The 12717-nt window shown below is 36.9% G+C and overlaps 1 protein-coding gene across 4 annotated transcripts in view; it reads right to left on the bottom strand.

Annotated features, from left to right (window-relative positions):
* Positions 1–1878: 1878 nt before the first annotated feature.
* The window catches only part of THEGL (theg spermatid protein like), a 51039-nt gene continuing 40200 nt past the window's right edge, over positions 1879–12717 (bottom strand). For 2 of the 4 annotated variants that reach the window (XM_039249021.1, XM_039249023.1), the window contains 4 exons: positions 12132–12246; positions 5306–5437; positions 3445–3620; positions 1879–2220 (listed from right to left, as the gene is read on the bottom strand). In XM_039249021.1, coding sequence (XP_039104952.1) covers positions 2106–2220; positions 3445–3620; positions 5306–5437; positions 12132–12246 — 538 coding nt within the window. In that variant the 3' untranslated portion in view covers positions 1879–2105. Of the gene's footprint in view, positions 2247–3444; positions 3621–5305; positions 5438–12131; positions 12247–12717 lie in introns of those variants that run through there. The other 2 variants (XM_039249022.1, XM_039249024.1) reach the window with 2 other exon arrangements.

The raw sequence follows: 12717 nt of genomic DNA, 5'->3' as shown, positions 1-12717 counted from the left end.
CCATTTCCGCCCTTCTTCTCCCCCTTGTTCCTCCGTCAAGTTCCTCCTAATCCTCCTGTACGTGCAAACATATCAGAGAATCCCATTGATTTTAAGATAAAGACTAAAGTCTTCAACACGGCCTCTGAGGCCCTTCATGGTCTGGCTCCCATCCTTCTGTCTCTTCTTGCATCATACAACTCCTTTTTTTCCCTCTCTGTTTGAGCCAAATTTGCTTTCTTTCAGTTCCCAACACATCTATCCACCTGCCACAAGGGATTTATTAGAAGGCTATGGGTAGCTCCTGAGTAAAAGGAATAGGTAAAGGGCCAGGGTGGCTCCAGGGACACGGGTGGTAGGAACAAAACGAAGTCTCATCAGGGTACTGCTACTGGGAACTATCGGCTCCAACTATGCCCCTGACCCCTTGCACCATTCTACATAAAACCCAAAGCCCCAGAGGACAATTCAGTGGGCCTGGCCAGTTTAGGTCACATGTTCATCCCTTGGCTAGGACACTATGAATACAAGTCCCAGTAAAGCTTAACAATGAAGACAAAGTAATTCCCCCAAAGAAAATTGGGTGTTCTTCCCAGAAGAATGAGAAATGGAGCAGCATGGCCTCCAAATCCACAAATGTCCACTAAACACATGCTCCCCCTACCTGGATTGACTTTCTATTCCCTATTTGTTTAGTTAACCCTACTCAATTTTTAGATTTCAGCCCAATTGTCCTTTCATTAAAGAAGGCTTCTTTTGTCTTTGCGAGGGAGACAAGGTTCTCTATTCTGCTATTTCATAGCATTCTCACCTCTTCATCATAGCACTTGCTACTGCCGTAATTTTACATTTATTTGTGAATCTTTGAATGACATCCATCTCTCTCAATTGGTTAGAGTCCATGAGAGCAGAGCCCACATCCGTTTGGGTTAGTATGATTATCTCCAATACCTTGCAAAGCAAAGACACTCAACAAACATTCATTCACTCTATGAATCAAGCCATAAAGATATTTATTTTTCGAGTGATATAAACTATCCCATTCCCCCCTTAGAAGGCAAAAGGAGCTAAATTTTTAAACAATTTTTCAGTTCATACTTTATTACATCATTTTCTTATTTAATCATTATAATAATGCAGCAGGAACCCATTTTACACAAAGCAACAGGCACAGGAAGTTAGGGAATTTGTTCAAAATCACATACCTGGTAAATGATCCATGGAGAAGACTAACCCAGATCTGCCTGATTCCAAAACCCAAGTTCAAAACTACTACATGGTAGTGCCTCTGCATAACACTAGTTATCTCCTTAACACAAACATTGGAGATAGAACTCACCAATCTATAAAATTGGTTTTCAAATATGTTCATTTTCATGTAAATCTAGATATGTCTTAAAACTTAATTTCATTTGTAAAATACTAATCTATAGAGAGAATAAAACAATTAAATTTAAAAAATTCTGGGAAGATGCAATTTGACAAGGAATTATAATGCTGACCAAATACCTTGCTTTTTTTCCCATCATTCATGATAAATGACACAGCATGAGTAAAGGAACAGAGATTGGTACAGATGTGATTGTTTAAGGTAACCTGTTCCCTAAATTTCATCTAAAGATTAGAAAAAGCATTTCAAGTTGTCCCAAAAGGCTTTACCATCTCAGTGTTATTTTGGGGGTAAGGGGAGGAGACTGGAAAAGAAACACAAAGAATTATTTCAATTCTAAGGACTTATTAGAGAAGGGACTGAGCAGAGATCAGTTGCTGGGAATACAGATCTCTCCAGGAAAGGGAAAACAAACCCAGCAAATAGAAGGAAGAGTGTTTCTTCAGATCAGTCAGAGCAATGAGATGGCCAAGATGCTTGTGAGGAGATAGAGTACGGATAAGGCAAGCTCTCATCTTCTCTTTTATTGCATGCTTAAGTCCCCAAACCTACTAAATTATGATTACAGGTAACGGCAGGAATTGCTATCGATGGTCTCAGTGGTGTTCTCTGGAAGTCTCGTGTGGTTTTTGAGGGGATGGGGAAATACAACCTGACAGCATCAGAATAGGGAACTAAGTCACCTAATATATCTTCTAGATACATAACTGGGTCTGACTGACGTGGCTTTCTGTGTTTAACGCATAAGAGGTTCTGCCAACTCTTGGATCCTTGGAGAACACTGTGCTTTCAGAGCAGCTGGCTTGACTTTAAAGACATTTGGATCATAGTATATAATATGCACAGGAGACCTAAAATGGGGGGAAAAGAATGCAACCTGAAAAAACATGAATAGAAAATGGAACTAACATTTCTCAAGCATCTATTATGTGTTAGTCTCTATGATATTATCCCATTTTGATTTTCGTAAGCAACCCACGAAACAGATAAGGACAAGAGGGTTCAGGGAATTTATAAAAGTGACCTGTGGTCAAATCCAGATTCGTGTATCTATCAGATTCCAAAGTCTTTGCTCTTTCCACAGAAAGTTAACACTGGAAAAGTTTCAGTAATTTGCCAATGTTAAAATAAGTCCAACAATTCTCTGATGAACTTGAAGAAATCAAATTTTTGAAGTTTCTACCCTTAGCACCTTACTACCAAATAATAACTTTGCCACTGGGGTAGACCCTGAGGACTTGATCTTACTCTTCCCTTCCCTTTGTCAATGAACAGAGAGTGAGTTTCATTTTGTTGCTATGGGGATTTATTTTTTTTAAGGCAAAACACTTTATAAAAATTTAAAAATATTTTATTACATAAGAACTGACATATTCCCTGCTCCCTAAGCATAACATATTCCTTCCCCAAGAAGACTTCTATGACTTTTTGAGTTTCTCCTGACAATAAAAAGGGGGATTTAGGTATTATCTCATGAAGGAAACCAAATGAACTGAGGTTCAGGCAAATTAAGAAATCTTCTGGGAAGTAAACAAGAATTAGAGGAAATTTCTTCTTTATTAAATATTTTCTTATTTATTTCAAATAGGTCTATGATGCAAAACATGGTAAAATATAAAATCCTACTTAGTAATAAATCTTCCTCCTATCCCAGTTCCCTCGGGCCCCCATGAGTAACCATTGTTACTAGCCTCTTGCATACTCTTCTGAGATGTTATATGCACATGCAAGCAAATATATGGCACATGTGTATTTTCTTACACAAACTTTAATGTATTTTGTGCTCTGTTTTGTAACTTGTTTCACTTAACAATATGTTAAATAAATAATCCCATATCCACACTCACAGAGTTGTTTCCTAGATCTAAATTTCAATACTACTCCATTAACCCTTTAACTGCTGCCTTAAATTTATGGTAAAACCACAGATTTGTCACAATTAATGTATCAAGGGAGATGTTTTTGAACTTTTCTTATATTTCTACAATTCTTTTCACTGATCTTATTAGGCCAATTTCTCCCTCTCCCTAACACCCCCAGATTTCCTGCCCCATCTTAGCTTTAAACTGACATACCTTGTATTTGGATTAGCTAGTTCTTGAAGTCTGGGAGATATTTTGCAATGGATAGCAGCATAAGATACTGGCCAACGGGCCTCACGGACAGGTAGATAATCTTGATGAAGAGGCTTGGCCTCAGCTAGAGCTATTATTCGAGGGCTTGCTTTGGTTAGCAAGGCAGCACGGGATACCTATAGTAGAAGCAAAAAGATGCAAAAATAGATCTCAATTTTCACATCTCCCTCTCTTTACAGTTATCTCCCTAATTGAGTCACCATCAAACACAGGTTCTCTACTGGATTACAGGAGCAAACTCCTCCCTGGTCTCTCTGCTTCCATTCTTGCTCTGTATGATATAGCCTTCTCTACCAATTACTGAGGGAGAGAATGAGCATTTTAATGAGTGCACTTCAGGGGACTAGACAGTGTTCTAAGTAGGGCACCTATATTGTTCCCACTCAATCATCATAACAATCCCATGAGGTACAAACCGTCCGAATCCCAAGTCAGATTATGTCACTCTCAGTGTTTAAAACTTTCCAGTGGTTCCCATTTTGCTATAAATAACATTTAGACTCCTTATTGTGGCCTTGAAGGTCCTACGTGATCTGGCTGTTATTCCTATTCCTCTGACCTCTCCTTCTTCTCCCCACCTTGATCACAGTGACCCTTGTCACATGAGGCCCCTCTGGCCCAGCTCTTTCCATGTTGGGATTTTTTGCACTTGCCACTTCCTCTGCTTGAAATCCTCCTTCCTCAATCTTGTCATGGCTGCTTCTTCAACATTCAAGTCTCTAGATTCAAACATCGCATTCTCAAGGACATTTTCCCTCACCGTCCAAGATACATGAACCTTTCCAATAACTCTCCTTCACAGTACACTTATTTAATCTTCTTTATAGCACTTACTAACATCTGACTTGGCTCTCTCAGCTCTTTGTTGGTATACTTATTGTCTGTGTCTCTCCATTAGAATATAAGTGTTTTAAAAGAAGCACATATTTGCCAAAAGCTAGAATAAGTACATAACTGGTGCTGAATATGTGTTGATTGACAGATGGATCAACTCCTCCTGGTCTTACTTTGAAAATTGCATCTGTGGTTGTCTTTCTGTTATGTTGCTTTATTGGTAAAATTGGAAGGATGACATATAGTTCCTATTCTCTCTCTTAAGTGCTTATTCAAAAGAATTAGGATGGACTATAAGCACCACTCAATTGCCCTGAAAAGACTGTGTTTCACTGGTATAGACTTATCTTGGGTTCTAAAAGTATGATTATCTGTAGTGGCATCACTTTTTAAAAAGAGATTTTAATAAATTCCCAAACAATCTTAGCAACTGAAGAAAGATACCTGTAACTCCATTTTATATACCAAAAGAAGTGAAAGCAAAGTGATTTGCCCAAGGGTCACAAGGCAAGTCATGTTAGCAAAGTCAAGATGCCTGTCTGAGGGATTTTGATTTCTAGACTAGATTTCTCTTCTAATGGAATTCCATATCAAGTCCTCAGGTTCTTAAAAAGTGAGTAAAATTTATCCAACCTCCTTGGCAACATGATCATTAAATATTTATTGAAATCTCAACTGGGATTGGACACCAAGTTGCCACTACAATGAATGGAGGGGAGTGTCAAGGAGGAAGAGGGAGGGAAGCCACTGAATGTGCCAGGATCTCTCTGATTCCAAAGCTCATGCTCTTCACTTTCTTTCCCCAGTCTCTCTACATATCCTGCAGCTAGGTCTTCCTTCATGCCATAGACTACTCTTTCAAGATTCTCTTTCCCAATGATTTTGGCCTATGCCTTGTAGTGGCAAAACAGCACCCTAGGAATAATCAAAAAGTGAGGTGAAGGATGCCAAGGCAGTGGTGTCTTACAGGACGGATAGGCATTTCACATTTTTCTCTTTCAAAGCACAGACCCTCTATCTTGATCCTTGGATGGGCAAGGTCTACAAGTCTTGGAGTTGCAACAGCACTCAGGGCAGAAGCTGCAATCTTGGTTTCAATCTAGGAGGAATAAATAAAATATTGTCTGTAAGTATCAAATAATAAACATGGTACAAAGAATATCTGGCCTCTAAACCAGAATTCTCAGCAAATCCAGCAGAAAGGATGGGGCGCCTGGATGGCTCAGTGGGTTAAGTGTCTGATTTGGGCTCAGGTCATGATCTTTCAGTTCATGGGTTTGAGCCCCACGTTGGGCTCTGTGCTAACAGCTCAGAGCCTGGAGCCTGCTACAGATTTTATGTCTCCCTCTCTCTCTCTGCCCCTCCCACATTGCATTCTGTCTCTCTCTCTATCAAAAATAAATGTTAAAAAATTTTTTTAAATCCAGAAGAAAGGATGAGTCTTGCAGTAACCCAAGATCATAGATGAAATGATCAATTTCTACTTTTTTCAACTAGGTTGTATGAATTCCAAGCCAGCTTTTTAAACTTAAAGTTAAACTAAAGATGGGGAAGGAATGGCAACATTACGTACTAAGAGATAAATGGTAACATTGATTTGTGAAATGATAAACTCGGCCAAGAGGGAAGGCGCAGGCCTATGATGTGTCAATACTATAAGAGGGAGATCTCTGCTTTGTTCTTAATTATTTTTTTAAGCTTATTTATTTTTTGAGACAGAGAGAGTGAGTGGGGGAGGGGCAGAGAGAGAGAGAGAGAGAGAAGGAGAGAGAATCTCAAGCAGGCTCTGCACTGTTAGCACAGAGCTCTGTGTGGGGCTCAAACTCACAAAACATGAGATCATGACCTGAGCCGAAACCAACAATTGGACGCTCAACCGACTAAGCCGCCCAGGAGGCCCTGTTCTTAAGTATTTTTGCCCTTTGGAAATTGGGACTTACATTATCACAAATTCCCATACTTAAGGTGAATTCAAGGGGCTCTCTTCTAATTAACTGGAACAGATAAGAAAAAGAAACCAAAGCCAAGAAGAAAGGCAGAACCACATTCTCCATAGACAATGCTGAGCTAGTCCCCCAAGATTTCCCTCACTATCTTAATTATGGAAATGCATTCAAATTACTTCTATTTCAGTTACTAGTATTCAAACTCAAAACTGACCACAAGACTTTAAGAGGAATACAGTTAATAATTGAAAATAAAAATAGAGGTTTAACTGAGCAGAAAAATAATACACAAGATATGTTCCAAACCCCTTTTTGTGTTGTTTAAGACAATGATGATACTAGTGCTGAGTGTTTTACTGTCATTTCATTCATTCATTTCATTCATTCATTTATTTCTCACCCGGTGTATCATTTTTATTTGTATTTCATTTATGGGGAAACTAATGTACTGTATGAAGTTCAACAAATTATTTAAGCTTATATAGTGAATAAGCTGAAGAACTGTGATTGAAACCAAAGGTCCTATCTGTCTGTACAATTCTATAATAAGAGAATTTTTCTTGGATTTTCCCACTCTTCCTCTAGTACCTCTCACTACTTTATTTATTCTCTTTTACAAGTATCATAAAGTAAATAATCTTAATTATTTACCTATAGGTCTATGGTTTCTTCTAAATTGATATTTACTTTAAGGAAAGGAACTGTTTTATTATTCTTATTTGTCTTACATAATATAATTAATTTAGAAATATTTGCTTAATGAATTGAATTAATGAGTGATGGTTTTATTTCTTTTTTAATTGTAAGCCTTAACTGAAAGCAGTGGTTGTCATATATTTCTTTGATTTTCCCAGAACCTGACAAACTTTTATTCATTGGAAATTATTAATTAGTACTTCATGGAATTGTACAGACACTAAGCCCAGATTACTTTAATGGTAAATTCTATCAAATACTTAAGACAAAGAAATAATATAAATCATGTACAAACCTACAGAGAATACAGATACTAGCCCAGATTGCTTAGATGATAAATTCTTTCAAATATTTAAGGGGAAGAAAAAATATAAATCTTATACAAACTTACAAAGAATAAGAAATACTACTAACCAATGGTGATAGAAACTTGGAAATGGCTGACTCTAGGGCAGAGGGTAGAGGGCAATGGACTAGAAACAATCAGGAAGAAACTTTTTGGGATAATGTTTTGTATCTTGATTGAGGTGGTTATTGAATGGATATATATATTTGCTAAAATCTTATTAAACTATACACTTAAGATCTATGCATTTTATGTAAATTATAACTCCAAAATTTCAAAATATAAGCCAGGAAAGATAATTGCAATATCTATATCTTTATATCTATATTTAATGAATATTCCATAATATGTAAGGAAATGTTATGAATCAATTAAAAAAATGTGCAGACCAGTAGAAAAATAAACAGAGCCATGAATAGATAAATTTACAAAAGAAAAATACATAGGCAAATAAATGTTGAGAACTACTGAATTTGTTAATAGAGAAATTAAAGTGTTTACTAATGAGATAGTATTTATTAAAATTAATATTTTGTAAAATAAATAATGTCTAATGTTGGCAAGAGTCCACTGCAAAAGTAAGCCCAAATAATGCAAGTGAATATGTAAATCAAAATCACTTTTGTTGGAACACATTTTGGGATACTAAATGAATCACCTCAAAAGTGTTCATACCCTTGATCCAGTTACTTTACTTCTCCAATTTTTGTTCTCAGGAAAAATCAGATTGAGAATGATGGGAAAGAGACATGTTGATAGAATGACTTCATAAATTAGGACAGCGAGTCAGACAAAGTCATGTGAGGTATCCAGAGTACACATGTTTAATACTCAAAGATATCTGCTAAATATAAAATAGGAGATTTCATAGCCAAAATCTCTCAAGAGTCAAAGATTTTAAAAATCTAAACAGTTTGATTAGTCTAAGTAAGAGCTGCAGATTTCTACAAGTAGAGAGAGAATGATGGATGCACTAAGTGAGCTAGGAAACCAACTCTTTTTAAGTTTGTAGTCTCTGACAAAGTTACCATAAAAAAGAGATTCAGTAACACATTCATAGAAGGTAAAAAGGATTTTTTTTACAGTTCATCCATCCAAAGTCTCTGGTGGCAAATAACCTCAGGTACCTGTGATGGTGACTTGGTTTCCTTTGTGGGCATGTGGTGGGTTTTTTTGTTTTTGTTTTTTTTTTTGTTTTTTTGGTTTACTTATGTATCTTGAGAGAGAGTGTGTGTGTATGCCCATGCATGCAAACAGGAGAGGAGTAGAGAGAGAGAAGGAGAGAATCCCAAGCAGGCCCTGTACTGTTGGCACAGAGCCTGATATGGGTTCCAACTCAGGAACCGTGAGATTATGAACGTGAGCTGAAGTCGGATGCTTAACCAACGGAGCCACCCAGGCGCCCCAATAGGCATGTGTATTTTTAAACTTTGGGAAGGTTCAGCATTAACTGCAAAAAAGCTAAGAGAAACAAAATCATAGAACTAATACCTGGTACTAAGAATAAGTATGTACTAGAATTGATGAAATTTAGACATGGACTATGAAGTGGATACAGTATCTACCAATTAAACTTCCTCACTTTGATAACAGTACTGTGGTTACATATGATGATGTCTTTGTTCTTGGGAAATACACATTGAGGTATTTAGGAAAATTGGTATATGCTATCTGTAACTCTCAAAAATGATTCAGGGGGAAAATTAAATACACACATCCCACATAGAGGAGAGAGAATGATTAAGCAAATGGAATAAAATGTTAATTCTTGCAACTTTTCAGTAAATTAGAAATCATTATAAAAACAAAAATATGTATATATTATTAAAATTAAAAAGCATGTACATGGGGGTGCCTGGTTGGTTCAGTTGATGGAGCATGTGACTCTTGATCTTGGGGTCATGAGTTCAAGCCCCACACTGGGTGTAGAGCTTACAAAAAAAAAACAAAAAAAAACCCCAAACGTGCATATTCAAGAGAATTTGGCCTATTAGAGTGATCCCCTTACAACTGCAACCTGAAGCATATATTTGAGTATCTGACTTAAAATTATAACATTAGGTTGAAATCTTAAGTTTATGTCATTGTTACCACACTGAAAATTCTAAGTTTACCATATTTATAAGTTTAATGTCGATTTTTAAATAGCTATTTAATATTTGAAATTTTGTTTGTTAATGTAGATGGTTGAAGTAAAAGACTTATAAAAGAAATCAAATTTAATATATTAATAAGTATAATTTAAATTATTTGGAGGTATTTGATTAAGTTTAGAAACCAAATCAAACATTATTCAGGACTCCTAAAAGTTATTGTTAAACTGCTAGAATTATAAACAGAGTAATAAAACTTATGAAATAAATTTAAAAGCCTAAAAAAGAAAAATATTTTTTAATATTGATTTTTGAGAGAGACAGAGTATGAGTGGGGGAGGGGTAGAGAGAGATGGAGACAGAGAATCTGAAGCAGGCTCCAGGCTCTGAGCCTGATGCAGGGCTCAAACTCACAAACCATGAGATTATGACCTGAGCAGGAGTTGGATGCTCAACCAAATGAGCCACTCAGGTGCCCTGAAAGAAATATATTTTTAACTTAAAGTTTTAAAAATTGACTACTAATTATTTAAATCGAGAGCATACCTCTGAGCAGTCTTTTCTGTATACAAAAACCATGCTCAAGGATACCAAAAGACTCACATCACTGGATTTGCAAGTTCTTTTCTTAAGTGGCTACCAATTCTTTGAAATTATTCTTCTCTCATTGAGACATGGGGTTTGTGTCCCTCCCCCCCTTGAATCTGGCCAGACTTGTACCTCCATCAATCAACAGAGTATGACTGTAGTGACATTATGTGACTATCAAGGCCAACTCAGAAAAAAGCATGCAGCTTCCATCTGGTTCTTTTGGCATGTTCACCCTTGAAACATTCCATTTTAGAATACCCCTTATCAGAATACAGCTGCTATGCTGAGAGAAGTTCTAAGCTATATGGAGAGGCCACAAGAAGTTGCTCTTGTGGATATTTCCAACTGAGTCTAGCATTTAAGTCATATCAGCCTAGGCACCACACACAGATGTTGTTATAGACAGACTGGTTATGTCCCCCTCAGATTCATATGTTGAAGTCCTAGTCCTCAGTGTATTAATACTGGGAGGTGGGGCCTTTGGGAGGTAATTATGCTTAGATGAAGTCATGAGGTTAGAACCCCCATAATGGGATTGGTGTCCTTATAAGAAGAGAGATAAGAACTCCTTCTCTTTGCACACACAAAGAAATAATGTGAGCACACAGCAAGATGGTGGCTATTTGCAAACCAAGAAGAGGACCTTCATCAAGAAGAGAATCTGCTACACCTTGACCTTGGACTTCTCTGTCTTCAGAACTGTGAGAAATAAATGTCTTCTAAGCCATCCAGTCTATGGTATTTTGTTATAGTAGCCCATGCCGATTAAGACAAGTATAAAGGAATTTTCAGCCCCCTACCATTTTAGACACCCAAGCCATTAGAAATATTCCAGCTGAGAGAGTTCTAATTCATAAAATCCCTGAGTGTAATAAAATACTTATTGCTTTACACCACTAAATTTGGGGGTGCATTGGAATGAAGCAGCAGATAACCAAATCTCAACTTTAAGAATTGGTTTTCTGTATTGGTTCTAGATTATCTATAATTTGTTTTTTCAGCTGATTGGATTTAAAGTTACTAATGATCCTGAGATCATTAATAGAAAGCAAGACTTCGGTGACCAAGCAACTGCTGCCAGAAAATATTTTAGTGAAATAAAGAAGTATAGTGGGATTAGTTGTTTCTAGGTGCACTGGGGAAAGTAAGTTAAAAAATGACTGGCTCAGGGACGCCTGGGTAGCTCAGTCAGTTAAGCGTCTGACTTCAGCTCAGGTCATGATCTCACAGTCTGTGGGTTCAAGCCCTGTGTCAGGCTCTGTGCTGACAGCTCAGAGCCTGGAGTCTGCTTCAGATTCTCTGTCTTCCTCTCTCTATGCCCCTCCCCAGCTCATGCTCTGTCTCTCAAAAATTAATAAATGTAAAAAAAAATTTTTTTTTTAAATGACTGGTTCAGGCCTTTAAACTCCCACCTTAAGGTCTGGGTAAGAGACCAGAAAGTTTCTGTGACTTCCCTAAAAGAAATCCTTATATTCTATGGCCACAGGGCTGAAAATTCTGAAAACCAAACTCAAAACCTAATTCTGTGAGTGGGTGAATTAAAGTGCAAATTGAATTATCAAATTTGTATGGTCTCCTATGTTCAAGTTGAGAACACTGAGAAGGAATAGGAACTTGAAAATTGGAATGGGGATATATGAGCAGATTCCAGTGAATATGGGGGCTTTAAACCCCTAAATAGTGCTGAGCCTTTCTTATCAGTACAATCAGCCCTTCCTCCCCTACCTGAGGAGTTCAGATTCTCCTTGCCAAAAGAACTTGCAGTAAGTTGCCCTCAAGTAGATACCTTCCAAGTAACTGCTGACCTACCTCTAATATTGTTTCTGGGTGTATAATAAGACCCAAGTTCCAACTGGCTAAACAGCCTCCCATAGACTTCTCTATCAGCTTCCACAATTGCTTAAATTCTGCATAGCTGTTCTGCTTCTCTGATCAAATCCTGGCTGATAAATTAGGCATAGAGGAAGTAGTTAGAAAAGTTCATTTGATGAGAGAGAAAAATAAACAGGGGAAAAAATGAAGATAACACCCAGAAATAAGAGGACAGCATGTTACAGTTATAAACATGTTACATGTTAGAAAATCAATCAGGAACTGTTTCTTTCACGTGGACCCACTTACCTTTTTTGGAGGTACATAGTTTGGGTTTGTGGCTTTGGCTACTGAGAGTTGTAATAAACGGGGTGAAGGATCAGAGATTTGAAGAGAACTTCTTGTTAAGTAATCACTGTAGGTCCTATATCCAAGTGGAACATGAAATATTATAATCATTGGAGGAAAAATAGCTGCATTTTTTCATTGCTGTAAATCAACCTCTGATCAATTAGATATATTGTTTCTATCTTAGAAACTTCTTTTCCCATATTCATAGTCAGGTTTTTTATACCTAACTGGTGTTTTCTAAAAACATTTATACTATGAGCCACAGTAAGAACTGCATTTTATACTGTGTAAATGTGTGTGTGTGTGTGTGTGTGTGTGTGTGTGTGTGGTATATCCAAAAAAAAAATTATCATGAAACAATGTTTGCTCTGAGTAAGGTATTCTGATTTTTAAAATTCCATTTAATTGCATTAAAAAAAACTGGAATCAATTTTATAATCCACTGATGGGTTAAGACTTAAAAAACACTTCACTTCCTACCAAAAATTCATATTAAATCCCTGAGATAAAAATTCCAGTCACTATCAAGGACCCCTCTATGATG

This window comes from Hyaena hyaena, unplaced genomic scaffold, assembly GCF_003009895.1.
Source record: "Hyaena hyaena isolate Hyena2069 unplaced genomic scaffold, ASM300989v1 scaffold_329, whole genome shotgun sequence".
NCBI classification, from domain to species: domain Eukaryota; kingdom Metazoa; phylum Chordata; class Mammalia; order Carnivora; family Hyaenidae; genus Hyaena; species Hyaena hyaena.
Note: the sequence above shows the minus strand (reverse complement) of the source record. Positions and strands in the feature narration are given on the sequence as shown.